Raw genomic sequence first — 28,000 nt, forward strand, 5'->3', positions numbered from 1 at the left:
AGACCCCATGGTATTGTGTGCAATTTCACATTCATTTAAAGTATGCACCCCATAAGGGAAAGAATTCTGAACACCTCGCCTTTTACTGTTGCTTGTTCTGACTGTGTTTTTTGCAGCTGTTTGTCTGCTTGACAGACAAGTAATGCTGGTTATCACTGTCTTTGCTTTCCCAGCAGTTGTGTGAAAATGAGTTCACATCTTTTAATGCTTTCTTGCTTGTGCTAAAAAAAGGAAGGTAATTTGTATGAGGAAACCTCTGGGCTGGCACTGAAGCTTCCCTGACATTGTAAGAGGGGTCTGGATTTCTGTAGCACTTCTACCCTGTACTGCTTGCTGTGCTGTGAAATTTATTTAGAGCTTTCAGTGCTAGTACTTTTAAGAAAGATGAATTTGTTGCCATCATTGAGTTTTACTTTGTAACATTAGTGAGAACTGTGCTAGAAAATGAGATCTTGGTAAGGTTGTAGAAAATCAGCTTAACTCTGTCTTATGAAATGTATATATACTAACTTAGGTTCTGGTTTTAATGAGGACCCAAGAACTATTTATAAACTGCTCTGTCACAGGTCTAAGGATCTGTTTGTGGAAGAGCAGGACACTAATGTGTGCGTTACTGTTGTCTTTCTCATCAAGGATGTTCTCTGTGTTGCTGTGGGCCCACGGGAGGAGGGTGAAGTGGTTGACTGCGTGTGGCTGGAGTGCTTGCTGGGAAGGTTGAGTCAGACACTTCGATGCAGAAAGGTAAAAGATGTAAAAAAGCAGCATAAACTCCCTTTGAATCACTTTCGGCTGTCTGATATCTGAAAAATTTAATTTCTTTGCCTCACAGTTGAGTTCAGTTGAGAGGTTTTTATTTGACCTCAAATGTGGCAATCTTGCACTGTATTTTTTTATACTGTGTAGATCTGCTTGTTACTTCAGTTTGCCTTTGTGAGTGCCCTTTTCATATATGACTGTTTTGTCTTTCAGTCTTTAGTGGCCTCCTCATTACAGCTCTGTGCTTCTTGATGTAAATTGCCTGCCCTTCTTGGATATTTTTTATCCCTTGTGGAGCCCTGTTTTGTCCAGTCTGCTGTATCTGCTCTATGGGGAAAAAAGGACAACTTTTTTTTTGTGTTTTCCAGTTTGTATGTCCCACATCGGAACAGCAGCTGGCCAAGTGCACGGTTGAGTTGGCATCTTTGCTGGGTAAGTTATGATAAGCTATGTAAGACTGAAATCTGTTATTAGAGTTCTCTTAGATCCTTGAGGTCAGAGATATAAGTGTTAAGAGCTCATGGATATTTAATTCTCCTTGGTGCCACTGAGTCTGAAGATTTTTTCTGTCAATTTGGGTGGTTACTCTTGTTCCCATTTACATTCTGCAAAACAGAGTTGTTCAGTGACTAACCATCCCTCTGATCTGTTTCACATCTGTTGTTTTTTATTTATTGACACCTTCAGTTAAATATGGGAGATGTTTTCCAGTATTTCTGCCTCTGAAAAATTGTGGTAGAGTTTGGGCTTTTTTGACTAAAAGTAAGGGCCTTTTCCATTAAATTATGTTTTTATGACTTTTTTTTGGGGAAAGAATGGAAGTAATTTTTTTTTTTTGTATTATGACTCCTGTGAACATTTTCAGTCTGTTTTTTTCTCTTGCTCTGATATGTAAACACAGTTTTTCTCTGAGCAGAAGCTTGTGATCTCAACACAGGTGTGTTCTTCATGGACAGCCTTCTAATTTTGTGGGTTTAGAATCAGCTTTAGAAGTTTTATACATAATTTGTCTTTCCAGAAGGCAGTTCACATCTGAATGTTGTGAAATTTATTCTGGGAGCAGCAGTGTCAACCTGTCCCATTCCATTAGACTGTACCAAGGAAGAAGTGGTATCTTCCTTCCGTTTATGTTCATTTGTAGTTAAGCACGGTTCAGTTTTGCTTTCACTTGTGTGAAGTCATGTAACTCTGCCTAGAGTCTAAACTATGGACAGCTGTTCAGTCTGTCTATAGACTTAAATGTTTAACTGTGCTACTCTTCTCTCCTTTGCAGTAACACCTAGGTTCTCTTTGACTAAATATTAGGCTGACTTTCAGGACTTGGGCTATATTCCAACCAATTGGTGTTCTTTGTCTGAGGAATAGAAATCTCTTCCTATGTCATACTGTCTGTATAGTTTCAAAGGTCATAATTTTGAAATATTGAGCTAATATTTCCAAACTCCATTCCTCTTAGGTTCACTGGTTTCTTCTCCCTAATTGTGCTGCTGAACCAAGATGATGACTAGAAAAGGAAATAATGCAGCTGTAGGAGTTCTTTTATCCTCCTCCTTTTAGTTTCAGATCGTGTTCCTCTGAGTCTTGGGATCAAATCCCCAGAGAAGAGCCCTGAGAGGCTGCCTGTAAAGAACAATCCCACCTATGGCCTCCTAAAGCTGCTGTTCTCCATCTGGAAGGAGGACTTTGGGACATCTGTGCCCGTGCAGCTGATCTTCAGCAAGAAGAACATGGGTTATCTTGCAGAAGCCAAGCAGCGAGAGGTAAAGCTCGTTCCGATGTGTGGGGCAGGCTGGGATTTGTGTAGGAGTTCTGCCAGCCCACAGTGCTCACTGGGGCTTGTGTGACTGAGGCCAGCGGGTTGGCCTTGTTTCTGTGGGGCAGTGAAAGAGGGGGATGTGTACAGCTTGTCAGGGGTTGGTGCCTGCCTTGGGGGGCTCTCAGGAAGGCACAGTTTTGGTTAGGAGCCAATGGCAAAATGGCCCATTTGGCCTGGGATATTGCAAGGGCTGCACACGTGGCTGTCATTGGTTGCATCCTTGTGCCTTTTATCAGCTTGCATTTCTGCATGTGTGTTGGCGTGACAAGCACTCCAACAAAAGCTGAAAATCACCCTATTTAATTGCAGGCTAAACCCAGCTTATTTCAGGAATCAAAGAAATAATTTTTCAGTGTTCTTGATGAGGCAGGAATTAAATTCTTGGTGTGTTTATAGATGGAGAATTTATAATACCATATACTTATTTTATGGCAGAAGAAAATCAATGTAAGAACTGAAGGAATTGTGTTCATTCATTGTGGACATTGCTCTTGCCTTCATTGTCACACGCAGATAGATAATGTGCTTGCTGCTTTTTCCCATGTTCTGATGCAAAAAGAAAAGTGTGAATTATACATGGATAAAGAAATAAGCACACAATCCATTTCTTTTTGACTTGTTGGTATTTTTTTCTCTTGTGCAGTGGGATTTGTTCCTTTTCCTACTTCATGGTCTTATAGAACATGAACTAATGAGAACTAGTGAAATCCAGAATTGCCTGCATATCCTTGAAGAGCTCCCTTGGCCCTCAGTAAGTATTAGATATGCACAGACAATAAATAAAATAAAAAGTAAAGCTATGTAAACAGAATATCCTTGTGTTTCTATTTAATATGGCTAAGGCCCATAACCTTCCCATCTGTTGTTCCTGCTTAATGCCAAGGAAGGACTGGTTTCCAACAAGCTTGTCTCTGTTGCTAGTGTTTGACTGAAAGCTGTACTTCTGTGAATCCACCATTGCCCATGCAGTGGAAGCGTTTCCAGAATTGTAAACCGGTTTGGAGACCAGCTGGCTCAGTTAACCAGTTCTCAGTTCTAGCCTGAGTGTGCTTGCTGCTTTCCAGCTGAGAATAACGTGTTGGGGAGTGTCTTAACTGGCCAGTCTTGCACTTATATCCCTGTGCCTCCTACCACCAGAGTGTGAGAGCAGCTGGAATGTTCTAGAGGAACCTCACTGTTCTGGCCACAATCAAAATGTAGGAATCAACCCAAATGCCTTGCTAAAAATGGACAGTATTCCAAGGCTGAGCACTTGCAGGTTGGAGCAGTTTTAACCATTTAAATTGTGGCAGTGGTCTTGTCTGAGAAGGGGTGTGGGCATCAGAAGGGAGACTGGGAATGTCTGCAGGCATTCATCATTGCAGTCAATTCTGTAGTTCCTCTAGGTTTTTGCACTGGAAAACCATCAACGTGTTTAACCTTGTTATACATAAATTTTTCTTTATGGAAAAATTAAGTCAGTCTCTTTTGTTTCCATTACTAAGGGTTCTCTGGTTTGTGTCTGTTTGTTGCAGGATTTTGTGAAAGACCTGAAAAGGCTGTCCCGCATATTTGTATCAGAACATCAGGTGGAGGAGCACAGGACTAACCCTTGTGAGCTGACCAGACAATCTCTAGCTACTATGGCCACACAAAGTTAGCAGAGGTGGACTCTGTGGACAAAAATTACTAGTGAAGATGCCCATGGAATTTTCAGTGTTTCTGAAAGGATAGGGAGCTCTTGGCTGGGAGCATACTGAAGCTAAGCGGCCACTTGGTCCAAAACCTGCATTGGGCTTTCTGTCATGGACATTTTGCCATGGCGACTCTGCTGAAGGATTCGCATCAGCAAATGGATCTCCAAGTCAAAAGTCTTTTAAGCACCTTGATTGCATCTCAGAGCAGCTGTTCTTTGGACTCAGAAACACTTTTTGTGTTTGTGCAGCAACAGCTGTGACCAGACCTAGGAATCAACTCAAGTTACTTTGTGATCAGAGAGATGATTTCTTGGTGGCTGTCTCTTAACTCAGTGTGACTTCTCATGCTGTCTTTTAACAAAGCCTCTACAGTCAGAGGAAGGAAGAGGTGAACCTATATGACACAGAGATGTGCCTATATTTATTTTTCATTGTAAGCTCAGTGTTGAAGGTTTGATTTTAATTTTTTAAGACTGATTTTAAAAGTTAAACCATATTAGATAAATCCCCTAGACCATTGATGGCATTATTCCTAAAGGATGCTTAAGTGTTTTTCCATCTCTTATTGGAAACAGAACTTGCAATTCCCAGGGTTTTTCATAGAAATAAGGAATAAAATATCTGTTTATATTTTTTACTGAAGACATATTTTTAAGACACTTTTATAGTTGTGAACATGAAATCTGGTTGCTATTCACTGTTTTTTTATAATTTTTCTTGCCTTGAGTTTGGGTTTTATCAGTCAGGAAGTGCTGCAGCAAGAGAGCAACAGCCTGGAAAAGCAGACAAAGTGAAGAAGCACTGTGATGTTCTCTGGAGAGTGGGTTTTGAAAGGGGCCCATTTCTTGGAGGACAGTGGGCATTTTCTGCCCTTACAGACAGATGGTCACACCAAGAGTGTGACCTCCTGTTCATTTCCTTCTTCCCAAGTATTTCCTTGAACTGAGATTTGGGACAGGGACTGCTGGTGAGTAGCAGAATATATTTAGGTGCTCAGCAGCTGTCTCATGGGATTGCCTCCCCCTGCCCCAAAGCAGTGAGGACATTATTTCCTTTTGTCTAGGAGTGTCCTATTTCTGTAGGTTTTTCCAGAAAGCAAGTTCTGTGTTACTTAAGAACAGTTTCTGGACAAGGTGAAGCCCAGGGCTGTTTAGCTTGCTAATTAACTAACCTCTTCCCTGTACAAGGTGAGAAAAGGTAACATCTTGGAGTTAGTTTTTGAAACAAAACTACAGACAGGACTGATTACGTAGAATTGTGGCTTCTGTTAAAATATGTGATACAGAAAGAGAAATCACAGAGGCACATTAGTGTCTGACCTATATTGTAATTTTTCTTGTCTTGTTCATTAAGCACTGTATTGAAAGATTTGGCAAGTTCCACCTGCATTCCTCTTTTTAGGGGCTTTCTGAATGAAAAGAGTCCCCAAAAGTAGGCATGCTGCAATACAAATACAAATGGAACAATTCAATACAAATTGAAGAGCAAGTACACCATATCATGCCATACCTGCTCCCTGAGGCTGAGTATTATGTGATGTTTTGCTGCAGATTTCATTTGAAATTGTTGCCATAATAAACATTATTAAATGTCTTGTCTTGTGTTCAAGGTGTCAGTATAGAACCTCTTGGTATTAAGCTGAATAACAAAATGGGAACCTTGCCACAAAGCATGGGGCAGACAAAGTGCAGCACAGACCTCCTGTCTGGCCTGTTGAACTTCTGCTGAAATAGAAATCTACTTTGCTGTGTAAGGGAGGGCAGGGTGGTGCAAGGGGGAGAAACTGGAATGCATGAGTTAAAAAAAGTGCTTTTGGTTCTGGCATGGATTTTTTTTGGTTGTTATGAAACTGTTTGCATAGCTACTATGCCACAGTCATCTTCATGAACTCAGCATACTGGAATTATCCTTCTCTTTATTTAAAAGGTGACCAAGCCCCAGGAGCACTTTGCAGCAACCAGAGAACACAGTTGTGCCCTATGGGGCTGGAGACAGTTGTGCAGTGGGACCAGCAGGTAAGAAATGCCCCTGTTTCTGTGTTCTTATGGCTTAATGCAGTGATGCTGGTTCTTGGGCATCCACAGCCCCAGGCAGATTTGCTGTGTAACACCAGGTGCCCCGCTCTGTATCCAAGGCCCAGGGGCAGGGTGCAGCACAGCTTTTCTGCCTGGGACCATGTGTGAGGACACGGCCCTGCAGCCCCCCGGGCTGGCGGCTTTCTCTCAGTGTGAGTCCCTCTGTTCCGGGCACTGCTGCTGGTGCCAGAGGTGCTGCAGGCAGCAGAGCAGGAGCTCACTGAAAGCCAGCTCTGAGGGTGTGGCCTTTCTTCTGCCAGTCTTTCCTATTGCAAACTCAAAGATCTCAAAAGAGAATTAGGAAAAATGGTGTTATATTAACTTCCTTCTGAATGTGCTGGTCTGGGGAGTTGTGTAACAGGAGCCAGGAAGAAGCTTCACACAACTTTTTTTTTTTTTTTAAATAACCAAACAAAACCCCCTTTGCTTGGAGAAAGCACTGTCACAGAACCCCAATTTAAGCAGTGACTGGCTTCTTGATTCCTGTGGCAAAAATTCATATTCCATGCTCATTCCTCAGCAGGTAAGTAGGAGACCTACATCTGTTATCACAAACTTGCCTTTGTGTTGATTTTCTATCCAGCATAGTTCCATAGATGGGTATCTTAGCTGGAGCAAAATAAGGTGGGGCACATTTTCTTGTGTAGAAAATACCATTTATTGTGGATATGAAAATAGCAACCTTGATTTAGGAGCAGAGATGCAACCGTAGGTGATACAATATAATTGGTTTGATCATCCGCTGCTCAGCAGTAACTTACAGGAAATTGGTTTTTGCCTGTTGTAGAGAAACAAATTTGATATCTGCTGGGCCTTTGTTTCTTTCTTCCAAACAAACCGATGCCATACATTAGCAAGTACCAAGAAATGTTGTATTTGCAAAAGAAAACATTCATATAAATAGGCTTTTTAGTATCCATTGAAGACTGTATTAAAAAAAAGTTACAATACTGATAAAAATAAAACTTAGCTTTGATAGCATATAAAAACGCTTCAAACCAAGCATATATAAATAACTTAATCTGTAAACGTAGAAAAAAAATTTTAAGTATATATAAAAATAAACATCTGATGCACTGTACAATAAGACACTATCCTTCATAGGCACTGGCATCATTGATCAACAGGAGTCCCCCGAGATGTTTTTCCTACAAAACCTGCTTTATCACTAGTGCCATGTCCAAAATAAAAGGGAAAAAAAGCAAAGCGCTGAGCAAATCTGTTGTGGGTTGTATGAAGACTTCCCCTATCTCCTCTGGAAAGCTACAGGAGCAGCACTGGGGAGACAGCCAATATCCCATGCTGCTGGTTCTGCTCATTTTTCCTGGGGCTTTACTGTTCTGCCTTGTCTGCTCTTCCTTCTGGGTTTCCACTGAAGGGAGGACATTGACACATTACAAATCTGGAAATCTCATTTTGCTCAGTTGCAGAAAACTGTGACAGCTTACCCATTCTTCCTTGAGGGGCTGCAAGATGTGTGATGCTCAAAGTGAACCATGCTGTGACTCAGGCTTTTAGCAAAAGGCTGCACCTCACCAAAAAGAGAACACTAATATGTTGGTGTTAAGATTGTAGCCATGACTAGCCAAGGATGAAACAAAGCAAATTTGTAAGTAAAAACTTTTGTCAGCCTCCCTGATCTAGTTAGAGAAGGAAGCCTTGGGCAGGTATGTATCAAAACTGCTATATTTTTAAGTATCAAATCAAAATAGCTATGGTCTTTTCCTTTAAAACTCACTATATTAGTAACAGGAAGTAACATAGAAGCTGAGAGCCAAAATTACACCTGTGCAAAAATAGAGTAAAAGTAGATCTTGGCTCTTGAACTCAAAGGTGGGAAGTGCAGCTAACTTCACCATGTGCTGGGAAAACTCACCTTATATTGAAAGTAATGGTGTGAAAGTAGCAGGCACTGGCTGCAGTGGGGTGGATGCTTGAGTACACATTTCTCACTTGACAAATTCAAAGTGCAAGACCTTCTTGAACAATGTGGGCTTTTTGAGCTAATGAAAGCATAACACAGCAGCTTTTATTGCTTAGATATATCTAAAGTGATTCTGTACTGTTGTGCTGAAGAATTAAATGAAGGTATTTGGATATTTGAGGTGGTTGTGGTTTTGCTTAAATTTAGGAACATGTGAACCAGCTAGGGAATTGTGTTGAACAAACATGTAAAGCCTGACAGCAGCATTGTTGGACTAAGTGCCACAGAAGTCCCATGAGGTAATTGAATGGGAAGAGTCTGTATTTGCTACAGTGAGACAGCTGGTCACATTATGAACAAAGTGTGGTAAGACTGACCAGGCTATATTTTCAGATCCTAATGCATTTGGGTGCAAGTGTAGAAGGGCCGATGGGAAAAGGCATTATGGAAAAGTGTTGGAGCTACTCTTACTTGCAGGACTTAAATTCTAGGAACAAGCTGATTACTGAGTACTAACCTATCTGTGACAGTGTCACTGTGTAGAACGGTTTGGTTTCTTTGTTTGAAAGCACCTGATTCTGCAGTACAGTAAAACTGTGTCCTGAGGTATGATGGTGTCTACTGATGCTGCTTAGTGTAGTGGCAATCTGAAACACCTTACACTGCCTGCAAGCAGTCAGAAAATTCATGAAAAATCTATCCAGGGTGTAGGATGACTAGCGCATATTGCGCTGCTTTGACTTCCCTCTTCAAAGGGAAGGGAGCAGGCAGCCAGCTAAGATAAATGATTTAGCTACACAGTCAGGAATTCTGCATTTGGTACTTATCATTAGAAAGTAGCTTTGCAGCTCTGCTTAAGAGCTGGTAAAAGGTCTCAAGCCATACAGATACTGCTTCCAGGCTAAACTTACTTAAAGAAGTTGATCTCTGAAGCTGCTTGGAAACAGGAGTTAAGTAATATGCTGTATGATTCTGGCTATTGTAAAGCAAGGTATCTTCCTCTGCTCTTTATAGAGCAGTACACCTTTCTTCTCTTTCATGGAGGTTTTCCACTGCTGTTTCCAGGAGATGTTCCCCACTAAACTTGCTGCATTTCTTATAAGTGGTGTTGGCTAAAACAAATGATCCTTTTCTCTAACTGCACTTCCATAGAGTCCAGCAGTAGCAACCAGGCTCCTGAAGTGAGGCTTGGTGGTGGCTGCCTCAGGAGGCAGCATTTTCCATGGCGCTTTCTGACGCCCGTGTGTCCCTGTGAGCTGTCAGGAGCTCTTCAGTGCCCGCGGTGCAGCAGCACTAAGCAGTGAGCAGGTGAGCCAGCTGAGCGATCACCAGGGGCTGCCGCTTCGCCACAGAGCTCAGGAGCCTGGCGGGGATGGCCGGGGCACCAAGGTCCACCTGCAGGGATTACAGGAAAGGCTGCAGCGTGGAGTCTGTGCCTGCTTTAAGCAGAACACTTCTCCAGTCTGGAACCGCTCTGATTTAATGAGGATGCGTTGGGCACAAAAGTAGTTAACACCCAAATGCCATTATTGCGGTGTGGTTTGTATCTTTTTCTTCCCAACGCTCCACAGACTTGCAAAACTTTGCTATTCCATGTTGCTTCTCGCAGGTATGACCCACATTGCTTTTGAGTTTGAGCTTGGATTAAAGTTTACTAGTTTGAAACACACAGTGTTGCTGAAAATGTGTGTGCATACACCAAAGGGCAATGCATATGCATATATGCATAAAATGCATATAAAACTTTTAAATGCATATATAAATTTCACCTATGCATTATAAAATCCGTGTGGTAATTAATGATATTTTAAAAAATGTTTCTTAAGTTTTAAATAGGTGAGTTTAAAGGACTAATGGAATTTATTGCTACATAAGCATTTAAATAAATTTTATACATTAAAACATGCTCTTCTGGACATTTTTAAATACTTAGTACCCCTGCCTCGAAGTGAGCCTACTTTTCAAATAAGTCTAAAAAATAGATTATAAGATTATAATTTTCTTATTTTAAACTGGAATCCTAATCTTGACTTCTCTTTTGTGTCTATTAAGTGTGAAGAATTAAAGACTTTGGTTAGAAAAATGCACCAAATATTTTCAGGGATTTTGAAAATAGTTTAACCCAAGGTGGACTTCCTGTGTCCACAGCAAGGTGAAAATGCAAACGAGACTCCCCATATTGGCTCTCCACATGAGCACAGCATATACTAAAATTGCTAATAAATCTTTACAGAAGAGCTTGATATCCAAGGAAGCAGCGTTGAATGCTGTAAAAGCTTGGGAATGTGTTCTTAAACACAATCCTAGTAAGAGTCTCTGCATTGAGAAGTGTGAAAGAGGTGACTTTGTGGTCACTTCATAAGGTTCATGGAGCATAACATGATGATTGTGTTTTTTGTTGCTTACCAGCTCTTAAGTGTTCTGCTGTGTAAGAGCTTTTTGCATTCAAAGTTGGACGTAAAGAAAAATCCTTACCTGTGCCATGTAAATAACTCTGGTGATCTCTCTTCCATTCACTATGTCAGGTTCCAGTATCCAAGCACTTGGCAAAATCTCCCCTCTCACTGCTTCTTTACAAGGCTGAGGCATGGCTGCATCATAGACAGACTGAAAAGCCAGGACAGACAAGTTCTCCTGCACATGACAAGGTGTAAAGATGACAATTTGAAAAATATAGCAATGTTTTCTTTGTTTGCCACAAGGCATATTTCTCACATTGCTTACTTAACATGAAAAATTACTACTCTCTTATCTATTAAATGCTTTTGTCAAAATCCTGTGTGTTTGCAACCAGAATATACTGTGTGACACTTGTGTTACTCTGATGGGCCTTGGTTGGCCATTGTCATTCACAAGAGGGTTTTACACATAATTCACTTGTGTGATGCTGGCATGTCTTTCCTTCCTGCTACACTGGCACTCCTGCAGATTTGAAGATTGACTTCTTTCTCTCCTTTTTCCTTTAACCAGGATATCAAAACAACTCCTCTGTGTTGCAGACAGAATGTTCACTTTACCTCTTTGGCTTCTGCAGTAATGCAGCAGAAATCCCGGGGCTGCTTTAGGTAACACAGGGAGGTATCAGTCACTATATATACTGGGGGAAAAAAAAATAAGGAAGGGGAATTAGACTTTGATGACTTCAACTTGTCACAATTTTCCCCACACCTTACATGGAGATACATATTTTATTTTGACTTGCTTCCTGGGAGCAGAACTCTAGTTCATATGCTATAATACATATTTAAAATGCTTTTTCAAGCTACTTCAGGTTTATCTTTACTTTCAAACCACTGTCTCTACCTGCACTTCACAGCAAGATGTGTTTAATATCAGCTTTGGAAAAGTCTTGCAGAGCTGAAGCTCCCATATTAAATAATGAAATTGTTTATTTACACCTGAAGAAATGGAACAAGAAGCCTTTAACTTTCCTCCTGGCAGCACATCCAGCCAGGATGGTGCTGGTGGTTGTCATGTGCTACATGTGAGGATACTCACCCAGGTGGATGTGGCTGGTTACCTTCTTGTGTATTTGAGCTGTATTGATAGAGCTGTCATAGAGATGCCTCTTGACAGGATCTCTCACCAGTCCCCACACAAAGGGAAGAGGCCTTTCTATCACTCCTGCTCCCAGAAATCCATGTCTTGTTGCTGAAGGAAAGGCTTTGTAGTACACCTGCACCTCTTTTTCTGTACACTGGTATCTGTCAAAGGCAAACAAAAGGTATTTGCCCTCAAGAGGGCCAGGTGCAGAGAAAGGCCTCCCCTGACACAGAGCTGCCATAAACTTACTTCCACCCTGCTGCTGCTTGGCACGTGTAGAGGTTCCTCAGGTTCTGAGAGCATGCTGCCATTACCTTAGAAAACAATGACAAATGACACAAGCTTCACTCAAACATTCCAGCTAACACCCCACGCTCTCTTCTGCACCCCTTGGCTACAGCCTGGCTCACTTTCACCCATCTTTCAAAATTGTTCAGTGTGTGTGTCTGTACCTGACAAAGAGGTAACTGTTTGTGATGTAGGACAAGACTTGTCCCACCCATTTTTGCTACAACTTCCAGAAGGAATAAGTGAAAACTCTGTTTTTACTTACTTCAGTGGTAGCATTAGCCAAGATATGTTTGGATAAATCTTGGTATCCTTTTGTTGAAGAGGAGTTGACAGAAATTGTTAATCCATGAGTGAACCTACAGCTGGTGCCACTTGAAGGAAGAGGTGGCTGAATTTTGCTGGCTTCTGCAGGAAAAAAAAAAAGCCAGAGAGGTAACAAAAAAATTAAAATGTAACCCCAACACTCTTCTTAAATTGTAGGGACTTAAACTCTCCAGTGGAACCCCCAATCCATCTGATCCTAATGAAGGAGTGATAACATCCCTTGCTTTGACATTCTGTGTGTTGGTAATTACACTACAGTTATATCTGTCAGTTTAAACAGTTATTGCCACATGTAAGAAAATAAAATTAGGAAAAATAGACAGCTTAACTCTTGAGGCTAAAAATAAGAATTTGCTTTTAAAATTCTATACTCATTACAGATTCGGGCCCCACACCCCTTGCTTCCTTCCTTCATTCAAAATATTATCCTCATATTATCTGAAAAAGCTGTACTTTGATGTTACCACATCAAAAGACCAGCTTCAGAGGAAGCAAGTCACCATTTAATATTTAAAGAAATTCTAAGCAAGATCTGGCTAGTGGTTGGTGATATTTTTCTGAATTAATGTAAAGGTAGGGGTGTCCTTGCAATATCCAGATTCAAATTGATTTGCATAAATGACAAATCTCATTAGGCTCTGGAATGCAAAACTCAAAAGAAGCAAATGTATGTTTTACTTACCAAATGTTGAATCCTTATGCAATTGTTCTAATGTATAAAGCTGACTATTTCTAACAGCTGAGCGACCTCGTGTATTCCTTGTAACCAGAGTATTTCCAGAAGAAACCTGGTTTAAGAAAGTGCAGAAGTGGGAATGTTCATTTGAAGTGGGAAAAATAATTTGTGTTACATAGGCGGTGGAATATTAGTAACAAATCTGCCTTACAAGGCTGGAAGCTTCTCTTTATCGTGAGGTAACCCCTTTGCCTTTCCCCTAGTTATGAAATGATACTTTAACTTGGGCAATTTAGCAAAACAAGTGTAAGGAAATAGCATGGGTGCATACTGCAGAAGTGACTTCAGGAAAATCCATTTTCACACATGGAAACTCAAGTCAATGCATGTATCACTGAGGGTGTCACTCAGAATATCAGATGCAATCAGATTTATCACAAGAATAAATTTTCTAAAACATTTCTAAAACATTTGACAGATTTCTGACAGTTACATAGGCAGTAGTAACTATCTGATTTTTTCATCCATGAACTACAAAAAAAACTCCCTGCAAAATAAGTGTCACTGACCTTTGCAATTACATTACAAAGTGCTCCCTTGCCCCATGTCATCCCTCTATGTACTGGTACTGCAAACTTGTGCTGCTTCATAGCTGTGACAGAATTCAAATAATGTCGAAAACCATCTCTGTTCCTACACGATAGCTCTGTGCCTGAAGCACCAGGGGACATCAGTCTCACCCAGCAGGGGTTTCTCACCTGCCCTTCCTGGCTGCTGAAGTGACTTGCGGTGTATGTGGCAGTATTACTGCTGTTGTAACCAGATGTTGGACCAGAGGACAGGCTGAGGCTGGAGTCTGTACATAAAGTGCTCGTACTTGCAAGAGTCTTCAGTCTCGCTTCTTCCTGTAATAGGAATCTCAGTATTGCAAACAAAGCAAAATAAAACAACACCAAAAAACCCCAGCACTGAAAGTTGAAAGAGGAATCTAAAGAAATCCAGTTTCTTCCAAGAAGTGTTGACACAAACTTGCCATACAGAAAGCATTAAATAAGCAGGTTTTTTTGAAAGCCTAGGATCATATAAACCATAGAGTGAATAGTCCTGTAGAACTTGGCAGTCTGGGAAAATGCAGCTTTTGCTGTTTTCTTCACATATAAGAGTTCAGACTATCAAATAATGCTAGGATGCTTTTAAGAGGAAGAAGGTTTATAGAAAGATATCTTTTCAGTCCCATTTGTTGCTCTTTGTCTACTTCTCAAGCCCCTGACTTAACTTGCTGATCAAATACAGTTGTTAAAGACTGAAGATTTTACTTTACCAGTGCAACTACTCAATGCTAGAAGACCAAGTAAAAATTACATACAAAGAAAATCCTGAGAACTTCAAGACTATGTATACTTTCAACATAATGCTCACCTTCTGTAACTGAGAAAGTATTTGTTCCCGTATCCGCCTTTTTTCTTGCTCTGCTCTTTCCCTCAGTTTGTCCCTAGCTCTTGCAATTTCAGTTTTGGTTTCCTCTCGTGCCCTCTGATAGTCTCGGAGCAGCAGTTCAATGTCTGAAGGGTGCTGAATGCTTCTTCTTTTTGGTTCTTGAACTCTGTAAGGATGGACAAGTAATGGGAAACACACATAATTACTTGAAATACCATGAGAAAATCATATTTCAATTCAGAACAGGAAAACCTGCCAGAAAAACAATTAAACCCCACCACATTAGCCTCCCAAAAGCTTTTCTTTGCTCACTAAAGGCTAAGTAGACATAAGCCTTGGAAAATTACTCAGATTGCAAGTCCAATTACTACTGAGATTACTACAGTGGTTTCCTAACCAGGTCTCCTTATGATACAAGGTTATGGCTTTGGCAAATCACATACAAGATTATTGTGTTGGGAAAATAACTGTCTCCTGACCACAAAGGAAGCAAAACATTTAGGGAATATTGTGGGAAACGAGAAACAGAAATTTTAAAAAGTGAAGTGTTGCAGAGTTTTTCTGATATTTAAAATTAAACTGAACTCTGTGGCTTCTAAGTTAGTGAAGGAGCGTTCTGGTTCCTGCCAGGGCTAATTTTGCTGGGAGGAGGCATGGCCAGGGCACAGAGGTTATTCTGTACCACCTCACATCATTGCTGTGGTAGGGGAAAGGCGCTCTTCTGGCAGAAGGGGTTCATTCCAGCTGAGATGTGGCAGAGGGAGCCATCCCATATTGTCTATTGCCAGGGGGCTGAAATTACTCCAGTTTGAGTAATTTCTTTTCTCATATATTTTGTTATTAATGCTGTTGCTGTTGCTGCTCTTTTTTTTATCGCATTGGTGTTTCCAGTAAATTGTTCTTATCTCAACCCATGATCTTTACCTTTCCTACCTCCAGTTGGAGGGGAAGGGGAAGCAGCACTGATTTTAGCAGAAGTACAAAATTGAAGAATACCAATTTAGTACTAAATCACAGCAAGATTGGTCTCTAGTCAGTCCAGAGAGAATACTTGGCTATCCCCATCCATCATACACATATAATAAATTAGACACTTGTTATGGCCTGAAATAAAACTAGATCCAATATTTTAATGAATGTTTTCTAAAATCAGGCATGTGTTTTTCCTGAAAGCATTTTCTAGCCCAAAGGTGAATGCACCCACACTGAGAAGAATTCTGCCCCTGAAGTCTCGGGTGTCAGCAGGAACCATAAATGTGCACCCATTGTGAACACTGTTCATGAGCAGCAGGACTAAAGGGAGGTTTCCAATGCCCCACCTGGTGTTTTCCACCACATCTCTTCTCAGCTGTTGCAGATATTCTCGGCGTCTGCTGGGGAGATCTGGATCCCTCTGACTTGCATCCAGAGTCTGGGACAGACTCAAATGCTTCAGGGGGCTCAGGCTTCGGCTTCTTTGGTATCTTTGGAGCCTTTTTACTCTTTCCTTCCTCAGAGTTTCAATAGTTCTCATGTGTCTGTTAGAGAAACGTGATTAGAGTGACAAATCACCCTGCAAAGTTACATTTTCTGATTTTTTTAAGCACTTAAGTATTAGGTAAATTTTTAATGTAAAATTTTCTAGGAATCTGATACCTCTTTGTCTACATGCTGAGAGATGAGGTAGAAATTCTAAAATGCCACTGCTTTTCTGACAGCAGGAAATGCAAGAGAGGGTTGTGATTACTGCTGGTAACAACTGAGAGGAAAATTGTGAATGAAGACTGATGTAGCTGCTTCAAAATTTTTGTTGCAATATTTTCCCAAATGTTCTACAATCACAAGAATCAAGTTGCTTTTTTAAAATGTTCTACAATCACAAGAATCAATCTTGTTTTTTAAAAAAAATTATTTTGTATATTTATGGGGAGGTTAAAATTATTTTTGTTTATTCATACAGCAGCATTTATTCGCAGAAGCATGAATGGGATATTTCCATAAATAGGATGTATCAATCATTTTTACATCGCAATAAATCAATTAAATATATTCCCACATCACCAGGTACACAGGATAACTCTTGTGGCTGCTAGAAATTTTAAGAGTGAGGTAACACTAGATTTGAATTGCACCAAATCACTTTTCCTTGTGTTCTTGGAGTAACCCCAAAATATTGTCCTAAATGCATTGCTTAAAAGTTTTCAATATAATCCTGATAGTGTATCTCTTCACATTCAGTGTGACTAAGTGATTGGCTCATTATTAAATGCTATTTAAGCTGCATGAAGTGTATTAAAAATACTTTAAACAACAGTACATAAAGTAATTTACCTTTCATAAAGTTGCTGCTTCACTGGAATTGACCCTGGCTCATCTGCAGCTCCTCTCTGAAGGACCTTCAGCAGGGCATCTGTTTCCCCAATGCCATAATTGAGCTTTGCTTCAGTCAGTTCCACTGTGAGGGGATGCTGATGCAGATCCAGGTGAATGCTGGACATGATCTGGGCACGCTCTCTCTGAAGTCTCTTGATCTCTCTGCTCCTGCTGTCACAAGACTGGTAATTCCCTTCCACTTCTGTTGATTGTGTGCTTCCAGGCTTCTTGTCTGCCTGACCCCTTAAATCGGTCACGCTGCCGCTCAAGCCGAGGAGAAAAGGAGGAGTGCTGCTCTTTACACCACACCAGTTGCTGAATTTGTTGTGTATGGGTAAGTCACGGAGGCTGTAGCTCCGAGGCCTGCAGGGCTTGGCAGAGGCAGAGTTCTTGCTGAGAGGGATTTCGGTGTCACATTCACTCCCAGTGACCGATTCTGTACTGTCATCTTGGAAGGATGTCTGCACGTCGCTCACATCAGAAAGTGGAGGAGGGCAGCTTTCCTCACTCTTCCAGAAGAAATCATGAAATTGTACAGAAGATGCTCCTACCAGAGGTTCTGAGGCTGTGCCAGCATTTTTCTTACTTGAACAAGTGGCACTAATTTTTTGATTAAAAAGTAAGTCAGCATTTGGAGAAGGGTAGTTGTGAATCAAAGCAGTATCAGAATTCCCAGAGTACTTTTCGTGCCTGATTCCACCTGAAGGAGCTCTTCCACCCCTTGTAACATACATACAATGAAGGGAATGTGCCACGGAGCCCTGGTCTCTGACATCACCTGTTACCACTTCACTGTGGCCTGACACCTCCAGCATACTGCTGGAGTGATACAGCCGCTCTGCACAAATGGTAGTGTGGGTGTCAACCCTCAGCCTATGTTGCTGTTCCAAGTCTTTTGAACCATCCTGCCCTAAAAGGTCTTTGCCTGCTTTCTTATCAGAGAAAGTTCCAGATTTCTTTCTTATGCTCTTGTGTTCTCTAGAGATGCTTGATTCACTGTCTGTTTCTGTCTGTGAAAAATTGTCCACATGATGTTGCATGCTGAACTGTGGACCTGCCCTCAGCTTTCTCTTGGTGTGAAGGGGACTTGAAGCAACACTGGAATATCCAAGAGGTTCTTTAGTAGGGCAGACAGACTTGCTAAAAGCAGTCTGGCTGCTGGGACTAGCACTAAGAGTAAGAATAGGGGAAGAGGCCCTGTCGACTAGCAGGGTATTTTTGTACCAAAATTTTCTTTCAGCTGGAGTCTCTGTTTCATTGACACTTCTTTTATCCTGAGTGCAAGACGTTGGAGATTGAGAGGTGCTATTAGTAGGGCTGCTAACTACAGTGCATGAAGAACCATCTTGCCCTGAACTTGGCAAAGATGGTGTGAGAGGTGAAACTCTGGTGCTAGCAAAAGCAACATTCTGCTGTGCCTTTAGTGATGTTTTTTGAAAATGTAAGATAGGGGTGGAAGTTTTGGGTAAAGAAGGCAGATGCATAAAGGAGTCTTCCAAAATGCTGTCAAGACTGTCATGGAAGTCAGAATTGCCCAGGCGTTTCATTCCTGTTTGTTCTTGTGTACTTTCTTCAAGAGTGAGTGTTTCCTCTTTCCTTTTGGGAATCTCTCCTACTACATCTGCACCAATTTTTTTCCTATCAACATTTACTGCCTGAGCTGCCCTCAATTCCTTTCCCATTTTTGCCTCCACTTGTTTTTCTTCATGTTTGCTTTGAGGTTTTTCCAAAATCTCAGTCTGAGTGCCGACATCTGCTGTAGTCTGAGTACAGCTATCAGACCTAACAGCACCTTCAGTTCTTTTTTGGTTGATTTTGGCATTCTGCTCACTGTCTATAATACTCTGTTGGGAAAGGTTTCCCAACAACTCAGAAGTGTTCTGAAGTAGCTGTGACAGATGCATGGACAGGTTTTGCATGCTTGTCCAAGAAGAAGGTTGATAAAATAAATCTCTGTTTGTTTCCTCCTTTTTTGCAGAAACATCTGTATAGCTTCTCTGATGTCTTCTCTGCCTTTTATACCTTCCTGTAGTTGCAGTTTGTGTTCCTTGCTCACATGTAATCCCTGGAGGTTTATTGGAAGGTTTTTCAGACTCTGAAGGATACAATAGTACAATTTCATCAACCTGCATTGAAGAGTTACCAGGTAGTGTGGAAGGATTCTCAAGTTCAGCAGTGTTGTTTTCTGAGTTAGTCTCCAGTGTTTCGCTGGATATGTTGCTGTACTGTTTGGTACTGTCACTTGAGTATGCTGATTTAAAGTCTTGTCTGACACTGTCCCATTCTTGAAGACCTTCAATGCTACTCAAAGTGCTTGACAAAACTTTTGCTGTAGCATATGAACTTAGATGAGAACGAAAAGGAGAATTTTGAGAGTTCAATCCATTGTCTACACTGGAACATCTCATAACTTTACGATTTTCCATATTCAAAGGAATTTGATTGCAAGAGACATCACTTGCACTTCCAAAAGCATACTGTTTCCAGCCAATCTTGCAGGCTCCATCTTGTTGCCATGGGTGAATGTATGGGTTGATATCACTTGATCTAAAATGCATTGCATCTTTATTATCTTGCAAAAATAAATCAGTTTCTGGCTGGTATCCAGCTTCTTCTCCTTCCCCTTCACTACATTGAGCTACAGAATTGCTCTTTGAATGGCCATTTGCTTCTGCACACACAGAACTGCGAGCTGTGGGCAGTAAGGATGATGGAGATTGACTAGTACAATCTTTCAAAGACTGGCTACTTTGGCTTCTTGCTGTTAAATTTTGTAAGCTTTTGGGATCACAGTTTGCAAGCTTTTTCATTTGCGCCATTTTTGGCTGAAATCTTGGTTTAGATTTAACTTGCAATAAGTTCTTCGATTCCTGCTTTGAAAATCTTTCAATTCCATAAAGATCATCTTCAGTTGGTGACGGAGGCTCTACACTCATATTCAAATCTTGCAGTGATTTAGATGCAGAATACAACAAAGAATCTGCCTTAGATGAAGCTTCCAAAGTACATTCTGTGTCAGAGAAAACAGCAATAGCTGGAGCTGATACTCTGTGACTTCGTAAATAAGGTCTCAGTTCACTCTGTTTACAGCCCTTTGTACTCCGTGTGGTAGAATATGATCTTTTGCTCCTGAGTTGCACCAATTTGGATTCTTGAAGAGTTAAATCATGGTTTTCTGGCAAAACCTTTATGGAGGATGTTTCATTATTTTTTACAGGAAAATTGAGTCTTTCTAATTTCAGGGTATTATTCCTCATTGTAGTGTCTCCCATTGTTGAACAAGTGTTCGCCTCAGCATCAGTGCTATCAATGCTTGAACATGTATTATTTTTGCAAAGAAAAATCTCTTTTCTACCATCTGCATTTGTTCTGTCTGGCACCTGTTCTATATGTTCACCTGCAGGCACATACTGACAGTTAACTTGCAGATCTGCAGGGTTTCTTTCAAAACCCAAGGCAGTGTGATATGATTGCCTGGAATCAGGGCTTCCATATGTGGGATATGCTTGACCAAATGAATTGCAGGTGTATTCAGGATCCACTTGAACATCTCTTGGATACAGATTTTCCAACACTGTAACTGCTGAGCCTGTTAATTCATTTGGAGAATTTGAGGATACACTAGTTTGCTTTTCAGCAGGTTCTCTACTTAACGTTTTTCTCTGCTCTGTCTTTACTGCAAAATGTTCAGCCTCAATATTTGAATGCAGCTCTTCCTTACTTCTGTTAAGTGTATTTGTCATTTGTCCCTCTTTAATAAGAATTGTCCTGCTAGTATCCCAAAAAGGTAATGATGGTAGTAAAAGAGAATTATCACTTGGTATTTTCTCTATGTGTTTGTTGCAAGCTTCTTGTGGTGGAACTTTATCCCAATAATGCTGATCAATTTCTGTATCACTGTCAGGTTTTTTATTATTACTTCTGTATGCAGGTTCCCTATCTATAGCAGAATTTTCATATGAAGTACAGTCTATGTCTGAGACTGGAAAATGCCTGTTTTCTTTTGCAAGAGAAAGTAAAATACTTCCCGAAGCACATATTGGCTCATCAAATACCACAGCTTTATCTGACTGCGTGTCTTGTATTTGCAAAACACCAAATGGAGACTGTTTCAATATATTTGAATGTGAAGTATCATATGTGCTAGTTTCATCATGACCTATATCTGCAGTTGAAGGAAATTCTGAAAATGCTGTTAAGGCTGGGTAATTGACTCTTGCTAATGATAGGGGAAAATCTCCTTTTACAGAGCACATATCTTCAGAATTGCAGGACACTTTCTCAGTCAAACAGCTGTCCTGAAATGAGTCCTCAAGCTGATTAAATACTAGAGATTTTGAGTCCCCAAGTAAAGAAGATGTGGTAAAAGCCCTGAAGTTCTTGGAGCTTTGAAATGGTGTCTCAGGGGCAGTTTCTTCTGCAGAGTGTGATGGCAGAGACTTTGATTCATTACAGCCAGTCTGTCCTTGGCTCTGGAAACTGAGCAGACCCGATTCTGGTACAGTCACTCTGTTAGTGTTACTGCAGTGTTCTGAGAACTCATGAATTTTATCTTCTTTTATGTCACCACAGTTCTGGAAATAACCTTGAACCATTTCCTCCTTTTGCTCCACAACTTTTCCAGGGAGTTTATTACTCTGAGCATATCTGGTCTCTGCAACTGCGGAGTTATTTTCCTTTTTGTCTCCTTTTTGAGAAACACCAGGAAAAGTTACAGATACACTCAAATCTGTTGATTCACTTTCAAAGTACTTTGTTTCTTCAGAGAGAACATTATTATTTATACCTTTGTCTCCACTGCTGACAATTAAACTATCTGCAGTTGGTGCTGGACAATTTAGAAGACCAGGAGAACATTCAGAAGTGTCCAAGTTCCTATTATAATTTAGAAAGTCTTTACTATAATGTGGATGTTCCTTTGGAGATTTGTTCAGGCCTTCTGAAAGGGCTGAAGAATTCTCAGAAGCAGCATTGCCTGATTGGTCTACACAGCACTCTTCAGAAGCTTCATGCTCCTGGTTTTCTGTCGGCTCGTGCTGATAACCCACTACACTGGGAAACTCGGCATTTTCACATTTACTGTTTGCTGTTGGATACCTTGCACTTAAAAATGTCTTCTCATCATGCACTGATGAAGCCCCCAAGTGAGGTACTATCTGAGTTGTATTAATATTCTGAAATATTTTTTGGGTGGAGCTTTCTAGTAAAGAGTGGGATTTTCCCACCCCTACATCTTCCATCACTTCTTTTTTTGAGGAAGACAGCAGATTTGAAGTATCCAACATTAGTGAATCAGGCACAATGGTATCCTTTACCTCTTGAGCTGTATCTTCTATGGAATTAGGACAGTCTTTTAATAATTCATTAACCATGAAATCCATACCGTGTTCTTCACAAACATTATTAATATCCTGTATGATATCTTCAGAAGAATCTAATTTTTCCAAGAAAAATGAGCTTCCCTTGGCCCTTTGCTGAAGTACAACAGTTCCGCACTCAAGGCCACCTGCACTGTAGGGAGTGAAAGAGCTGTTCTCATGGACAGGTTGTGCAGATATGGCATAATCAGGTCCATTTTTAAATACAAAGGATTCTTCCTCCTGCCTCTGCTGCATGGTGCTGGTTTGCAGAAGAGGTACACTCTTACTTGGTGTTTTAGCTGGAAGATGTTTGTTTGTTTCTCCCATTTTGTTGGCTGCAACAGATGTACCAACACTGATCTCACTCTCCATTAACGTCTTGTAGTAAGGCAGAACAGCTCCAGTTCCAAGACTGCTGTTAGATGGTTTTGTACATCCTCTCAGTGCAGTGGGAGCATCTTGAACAAGATGGGAATCATCACTTCCTCCAAGATATAAATGCTGATTTATAGACTGACATGGGGAGTCTTGAAGCTCTTGGTTTTTTTCTGTACACGTCTGTGATGCTGGTGGATTTTGTTGCTGGCTAATGTCTTCATTATTTCCAGAAAAGCTGGTAGACACCCACTGGCTTTCTCTTAATATTTCATTTAATCTGCTGTCATCATGTGTCATTTGGTAACTGCCTTTGTTTTCGGAGAAGAGTTCATCCAGGTTTTGTAAAAAGATCACATCTACATCCTCTGTGTTTGCTACATGTATCTGCTTTTTTCTGTCTGCTTTGGCCATTTCTACTAGCTTCATCAATTGCACTGTCTCCTCCTCAGCTCTGGAGCCTACTTGATCCAATTCACAAATGTCAAAACTTTTTCTAACAATATCGTCGTTCAAGTTTTCTGAAGTGCCATGGTCAGGAGATCCCACAGAGAAACTCATACATGTATGTCTGTCAAGACTTGTAAATTTTTGTTTAGTTCTGTATTGGTCAATATTAGCACTATCTTTAACTGAATATTCATATGCATCAACTACATTTCCTATCTCTGTAGCAGAGCCCACTGAATCACCATCCTCACTCATTTCAGTAGGGTCTTGGTATCTTGAATCATCCCCTAACAGTATATTTGATTCTACTTCAGAAGCCATCAGGTACCTTTCAGGGATCTTAAATTGATCTAAAATTTCTTCTGTGTCACCTCTGTCACAGTACACTTGACGCAGAGCTGGAGACTGTTCATTAAAGTAAACATTTTCATCTGTGCATAACTCTTTTTGCCCCATACTAACCAGCTCCTCAGGGTTTGTCATGGTCATTTGTTCTTCACTCCCAGTCACTTCGCATTCATTAACCTTGTCTTCCTGGGGCAAACAGTTTGGTACACAATGCTCAATTATATTGTTAGAATTTATTTGTCCTTCATTTTCAGGTTTTGCTGAAATATTTCCTTGCCTCCTTGGGATTAGTACTGTTTCAGCTACATTCTCTGCTGTTCCATTCATCTGTAAAAACCCTTTGCAAGTATCAAGGAATCCCAAAGTATTCTGAATAACATCTGTTGTGTGGGAACACACAGATGAAGGAGTGGTTTTGGGAGCAACAGAAAGCTCTGTTGAATAAATACCTATTTCTGTTTTCTCACTTATTTCTTTTTGGCAAAAGCTGCTTGTTTCAGGTTGGCTGCCAGAATGCACAAGCGCTTTTGATTCCTGAGTATGTTCTGCCCCTGTGACGGCTTCCTGCAGTTCATCTTTGTGCACCTCTTCATGTCTCAGGCACAGATTTGTATTAAACTCACAGTGAACTTCACAAGCTGTGATATCAGTAGATTTCTTTGGGTTCTGAGTTAGACCAATGTCTTTAAAATCCTTTTTACTGTCTTCAGTTATACTTTGGACTTGGGCAGCTGGTCTGTCAGGTAAACTTTCAGTGTGTCTGGATTTAATTTCCAATGCACTTTTTTCTAAGTTGCTTGCAGTATTAATTGATTTTGTTATTTCCTCGTCTGTGGCTGTCCCTGTATTCTGATAAGGAGCCATGGCTTCTTCTGCATCCATTTCTATGTCTCTGAAAATTTTGTATTCTTTATTTCTGCAAGAACTCTCCTCTTGAGAAATGGCAGCTGATGCATTTGTGTTGCATTCAAAGTCTTTTCCCAACTCTGAATTTGCATTGTACTCAGCATGAAAGTCCACTGGGCAATCACTTTCAAAAAATGCTTCTTCCTCCCCTCTAGATTCAAGTAAAGATTTGTTCTGTGTTTCTGTTTCTGAGAGAACAGAGGCACCAAATTCTGCAGAAATGTCAGTTGTCTTGTGTGCAGTGTTTTTCTGTCCTGTTGATTTTGAGGAGCATGTTGGGCAGAGGCAGCCAGAATGTACATCAGAACAACTTTTTGTGACACCGACTTCCACGGTAAGATTAGATGTAGCATCACAATTTCCTTTCACGATTGTGACATGCTCCAATAGTTTATCATAATTTTTGGTCTCACATGCACTTTGAAAAAGATTAGCTTTTTTTGAAATTTTGTAAAATAGGCTTGAATTAGATTCTGGGAGAAAATAATTTGTATTCTCACAAATAGCAGCAGGAAAGGACTTGGTGTTTTTCCCATTTACATTCAGTAGGAAATAACTTCCTTCATTTACCACTAGGTTTTCATATTTGGATGAAAATTCTTTCTGAACTACAGCCTGAGAATTCAGTACATTGTGTTCTTTGCTTTCACTGCTTTCTTCTCTTATGTTATCAGTGCATAATGCAGAATTTTCTGAAATTTGCTGCGATAAGCAACTCACCTGACTGTCTGCTAGGGCACATTCAGGGGAATAATCCTTTGAATCAGGTTTATGTTTGAATTCATAATGATTTAGTGAAGACAAGTCTTCATCCTTTGACATGTATTCATCATGATCTGTGAATGATGGCACCTCTGGCACAATGTCTGCCAAGCTATCTGTGCTTATTTCCATACAGATTATCTCTTTTTGAGACATCTCTATTGGTGTTGCAGACTGGTCATAGCTTGTGCTGGCAGCAACAACTGAAGGGTGACATTGATATGTTACCTTCTGTGAGGGAAAATCTGTCTCTGCAGTTACTTCTGCAGGTATTTGCTCATGATCTGTTTCTTGCATGGTTTCCAAATTACTCTCCCCAGACCTGGGGGGTTCTTCTGTATCAGTTGACTCTGCTCCTTGTCCAGCCAGCATCTCAAGCTTGTAACTGCTCACTAGAGAGCAGCTCTTGTTTGTTAAGTCACTGAGGAAGAAACCTTCATCACAACATGTTGGTATTTTTTGTACTGGAAAAAGATGCCCACAGTTTCCAAACTGGATGTATTTTACTGCAGATGTCTGTGTTGAGGTCATATTATGAGCAAGCCCCATAGAACACTGAGCAGCAGGTTCACTGACATGTGCGCTTCCACTGCCAGAATCTGCCACACTTGACTCTGACTTCAAGTTATTGTAGTCATTGTCAAGCTCATCTTTTGAAAAAGTTTGGAATAAGCCATCTTCTAAACCTGTATCTACACAGCCATTCATCTGCTCCACAATTTGCACAGGCAACACGGTGACAGAATTCTCCTCTTTCTTAGATACCAGTGACAAGCAGCCTGCAGTGGAGGTGCTTTCCAAACAGCTGAAGGTTTGTGCACATTCAGTAACAGACCTGCAAGTAGACAATTCCCCCAGTTGTTCTTGTTCAGGATGGTGTGACCTTGAATGTTCAGAATAATCATGCTCTGCTGAAGTAGGAACAAAAGAGGAACTTGGTCCTACTGAGCTAGCAAACGAGAACTTTATATTTGCAGATTCCAAGGAGGAATTTTCATTAGAGTTCGTCCATCCCTTTAAAATCTTATTTAATGATCCACTCTCAGGAGTCCTGCTTGCAGTTGTTGTTTCAGGTAAAGGTACTTCCAATGCGTCAGAGGAGAAAACTGAATTTATTTGGATTACATGATGTGGACTGTGAGTAATGCTGTGAATCTGCTTAGAGCCACACACAAAAGAAACCTCAGCAGCTGACTGCTTTAGATCATCTTTCTTTAGCCAAAGTTCTGGTTTGCTCGAAGAGCACAGATGAGCATCTTGAAATTCCAAGTTTTCATGGGAAGAAGATGCTGTTATTCTGGGGCTGCTGATGTCAACCTTTGAGTCACAGGAAGACCAGGCATCATTATTAAGCAAAGGATTACCACTTGCATAATACAGTCTTCTTTCAGGAGACCTTTCTTGCTCTACAAAGGAGACTTTTGTTCCCTTCAGCAACTGTTTGCAAGCATTACTGGAAGCAGTGTGTGGCTTGGTGTTCAAATAAAAGGAACTGCTCAGCTTCTGATCATAATTTGCCCCTTCTGTATCTCTGTTGCAGGTCTTGGATTCATGGTTTTCCTCAATCTGTATAGCTGGTAATTTAGGAGTTTGTAACTTCCAGAAAATCTCTGCTGGCATTTCATCAGATGAGTCAGATTTGGATTCTTCTACCAGATCTTCTGCTGGCATCTCTTCTCCATCAGCTAAGCTATCCAGAGAAAAGCTTCTTTCAGCCTTTCCCAGTCTCCTACGAGATGCATATGATGTCACCAAAGATGAAATATGGTTCTCAGTTCTGCTTTTGTAAAGCTTAGCTGGCTCATGATGGGCCTTTGACTTGTGAAATTGGCTTGTATTTTGCTTTTTGGCTTTATTTTCCTTTTCTATCAGAGAGTCTTGTGACATTTGACTGTCATCACTCTCAGAATCTTCTGGGTTGGCAAGACATTTATTTCTGTCAAAATCTTCCAGTTTCAGTTTCTCTGGAACAGCTTTTGCATAAGCACAGGAGAGTGAATCGACAGAATAGGAACTGTCAGTATCAGAAATCTCATTTTCATCATCCTCTTGCCAGTTCTCCAGCATATCTGTGGCTGTCTTGGGCACTCCAGCACTTAGCATCTCAGCACTGTGCCACTTTTTTTCAACATGAGAGAGTGGTGTCTGTGAGTTCATCTTAGTGAGATTTCCTACTGATGTCGCTGCCATCAGAAATTCTTTCTCTTCTGCTGATGATTTCTCATGACTTGGCAAGGCTGAATTTGCCTCTCTCCTGCAGTTCTTGACTGTTTGGTTTAGATGCACTGATGGTGGGTTTCCATACACTGTTTTCTTCATTTGTTTAGGAAAGTTTTCTGGAGAAGACCTATGGCCTTTTCCATTGATATCCATTCTAATCTTTTTATTGGATACCTGAGGTTTATTTTGTGCTACATTGCTGCTGGCAGGCTGACTTAAATCTCCTAGCACCTTTGATTTTGTCATTCTTCTCCCTGTAATAAAGGTTTTAGGCTCATCTTTCTCCTTAAAAAGATCAGGAGAGGAACGTTTAGAGGTCCTGTTTTGAGATCCAGCTTGCCCTGGACTGTCATCCAACTTTTCCATTTTTTTATAATTTTTATTGATATAAGCCATGATAGCTGAATCATTAGAGTACTTCTCTCCTCCTTTTTTATTTTCAATTGAAGATGTTTTTTGTTTTTCAGTTAGCTGCCTCTGGACTGAAAAGGAGATCCCCTTTCCATCATTAAGGTCATCACTCCCAGAAATGTCTTTATCACTTTCGTAAAGATATTCTACAGGTGACAACCTCTCTGTTCTACTACCTTTACAGTATTGATCAATATTTGGTGAGGTAGATATCTTGGAGACAGACTCCCTCTTTGAAAAACAGCTGTGGAAATAAAGAAGAAATCAAGTTCAATCCTCGCTTGAATAATGTAGTTGA

General features: G+C 40.6%; 2 protein-coding genes across 2 annotated transcripts in view; one reads left to right on the forward strand and one right to left on the reverse strand.

The window, feature by feature from the left end:
- Positions 1–7,850, forward strand: part of CDAN1 (codanin 1) — a 33,533-nt gene extending 25,683 nt beyond the window's left edge. Inside the window, exons 24-28 of the mRNA XM_005479990.4 lie at positions 634–741; positions 1,125–1,188; positions 2,314–2,516; positions 3,216–3,323; positions 4,087–7,850. Coding sequence (XP_005480047.2) covers positions 634–741; positions 1,125–1,188; positions 2,314–2,516; positions 3,216–3,323; positions 4,087–4,212 — 609 coding nt within the window. The 3' untranslated portion in view covers positions 4,213–7,850. The remainder of the gene's footprint in view (positions 1–633; positions 742–1,124; positions 1,189–2,313; positions 2,517–3,215; positions 3,324–4,086) is intronic.
- The window catches only part of STARD9 (StAR related lipid transfer domain containing 9), a 93,422-nt gene continuing 72,902 nt past the window's right edge, over positions 7,481–28,000 (reverse strand). Inside the window, exons 24-34 of the mRNA XM_074542970.1 lie at positions 16,829–27,946; positions 15,838–16,035; positions 14,501–14,684; positions 13,840–13,986; positions 13,088–13,193; positions 12,344–12,486; positions 12,040–12,104; positions 11,746–11,951; positions 11,265–11,344; positions 10,723–10,881; positions 7,481–9,642 (exon numbers count right to left, since the gene is read on the reverse strand). Coding sequence (XP_074399071.1) covers positions 9,541–9,642; positions 10,723–10,881; positions 11,265–11,344; positions 11,746–11,951; positions 12,040–12,104; positions 12,344–12,486; positions 13,088–13,193; positions 13,840–13,986; positions 14,501–14,684; positions 15,838–16,035; positions 16,829–27,946 — 12,508 coding nt within the window. The 3' untranslated portion in view covers positions 7,481–9,540. The remainder of the gene's footprint in view (positions 9,643–10,722; positions 10,882–11,264; positions 11,345–11,745; positions 11,952–12,039; positions 12,105–12,343; positions 12,487–13,087; positions 13,194–13,839; positions 13,987–14,500; positions 14,685–15,837; positions 16,036–16,828; positions 27,947–28,000) is intronic.

The sequence above is a fragment of the Zonotrichia albicollis genome, chromosome 6 (genome assembly GCF_047830755.1).
Source record: "Zonotrichia albicollis isolate bZonAlb1 chromosome 6, bZonAlb1.hap1, whole genome shotgun sequence".
NCBI lineage: Eukaryota > Metazoa > Chordata > Aves > Passeriformes > Passerellidae > Zonotrichia > Zonotrichia albicollis.